Here is a 1863-nt window from a genome sequence, read left to right as displayed (position 1 = left end):
AAAGAAAAAAATTTTTGTACTTAAAAATTTTTTCATCACTCAGTCAGTTGAAAATTTTTCAAAATTTTCAAAATCAAAAATATTTTGGGACTGCACGTTTTGGTGAAAAATTTTGTAAAGAAAAAATTTTTGTACTTTGAAATTTTTTCATCACTCAGTCAGTTGAACATTTTTCACAAATTTCAAAATCAAAAATATTTTGGGACTGCACTTTTTGGTGATGTAGACGCTTGCACGGCCCTATAACCAATTGCAGACACCCGCGGATAGTGTCCACCACAGACAACTCTGGATAGTGTCCACCACCTGGATAGTGAGTGTCCAAGTGTCAAGATGATCTAGTGCGCAGGAAGTCTGAATATTGGCGTCCTTGTACATCTGATACTTTTCTGGTGAGCGCGTGATGAAAGAACTGGTTTCTTGTTTCCAAGTGGGTTTGTCGGCGTGGCGCGGCTGAGGCTCCGGTACGAGTAGAACGTCGTGGTGGTCACAGGTGGTTTTTCTGTTATGATCCAGACAAACGTCAACGTTATACTTGGTGATCTCGTCTAGAATGTCAATTTGGGGAAGAACACCGTCTTGCTGTGCCTGTTGTACCTGTTGCAGTGATTGTCCGCAGTTACTGAATTTGAGTATAATCTTGTGCAGGTTTTCGTTGGTCTTCACAGTTGTCGACTTGGCCGTGGGAGATTCTCGTGGCGATTTAGACTTGGGCGACTCCCGCTTTGATTGTGTTTGATGCGTTGTTGATCTGGTAGGAGTAGTATTCTTCTTTTGCGGTACGTACCGATAGCCAGGATGATCGATGAGGTGCTGTTTCTTTTCTCGCTTGGCCATTTCCACAAAAGACTGTTTGAAGTCTCGGGGAAGACTGTGCCACTGTTTGGCTGCGGCCTTTGATAACGCTTGCTGGCACTTTATGGAATCACCACATAATTTGGCAAACTGACTGCGAAATATGAAAAAGGCGTTGCTCGGTCTCTTGACGTGTGCTGGCGACCTGGTCATGATGATGATGATGATGATGATGATGATGCTTCAGTTTTTTCCGTGTCTTTCCTCAGTCTCTCACACTGTTCCAACAACAGTGACATTTCAATATTCCGAGTGAAATGTGTCTGGGTGTCCAGGTATCCAGATGAGTCATAGCCTGTAACATGCTTGAAGTGTGAAATGTGTCTGGGTGTCCAGGTATCCAGATGAGTCATAGCCTGTAACATGCTTGAAGTGTCCAATAGGCGAGGTGAAGCTGGCAGTGTCGTCCATGTGCCTGTAGCACAAGTGTTACAACCCTCACTAGACAATTTTCACACTTGCTCCAGTCCAGTCCAGTCCTGTCCAGTCCAGTCCAGTCCAGTCCAGTTCAGTCCAGTCCAGTCCAGTCCAGTATAATCCAGTCAAGTCACCATCTTCACGTTGTATGAACCATGAGTCATCGACAGCAGTGTCGAATCGTATTTTCGGAACCCTACTACAGTTAACGCGAGCTCAACGATGCTGTTGCGTGCGGAAAAAGAGATTGGTAGAATATTTGCAGGAGACTGTCAACAGACGCCGAAATTGTCACACTCTGCTTCTTCTCTCTGTCCCGCGCCGCACCAGTTCATTGTATTTTCTACCTATATGAATGTAGCATTCATTTGGCTCAATAAACTGCTTTGAATTTGAATTTGAATTTGAATTTGAATTTGAATTTGAATTTGTAATCGATTATTGTGACCCGAGATTATGTGAATTGCCCGAACACAGGGGGTTCGACAATGTAACGTTGGACGAATATGTCCTGGCCACAGCCGCATGGGCTGGCTATAAGCAGCAGCAGCAGCAGCAGCAGCAGCAGCAGCAGCAGCAGCAGTATGGGCG

The 1863-nt window shown here is 44.6% G+C and overlaps 1 protein-coding gene across 1 annotated transcript; it reads right to left on the bottom strand.

The window, feature by feature from the left end:
- Positions 1 to 240: 240 nt before the first annotated feature.
- LOC135499923 (sex-determining region Y protein-like) lies at positions 241 to 1008 on the bottom strand. The gene has a single exon (XM_064790984.1). It carries the CDS (start codon positions 1006 to 1008, stop codon positions 241 to 243), a length of 768 nt encoding a protein of 255 aa, XP_064647054.1.
- Positions 1009 to 1863: the final 855 nt, after the last annotated feature.

The sequence above is a fragment of the Lineus longissimus genome, chromosome 15 (genome assembly GCF_910592395.1).
Source record: "Lineus longissimus chromosome 15, tnLinLong1.2, whole genome shotgun sequence".
NCBI lineage: Eukaryota > Metazoa > Nemertea > Pilidiophora > Heteronemertea > Lineidae > Lineus > Lineus longissimus.
Note: the sequence above shows the minus strand (reverse complement) of the source record. Positions and strands in the feature narration are given on the sequence as shown.

Coding starts and splice junctions, on each gene's coding strand:
- LOC135499923 (XM_064790984.1), bottom strand. CDS start 1,008: ATGACCAGGTCGCCAGCACACGTCAAGAGACCGAGCAACGCCTTTTTC.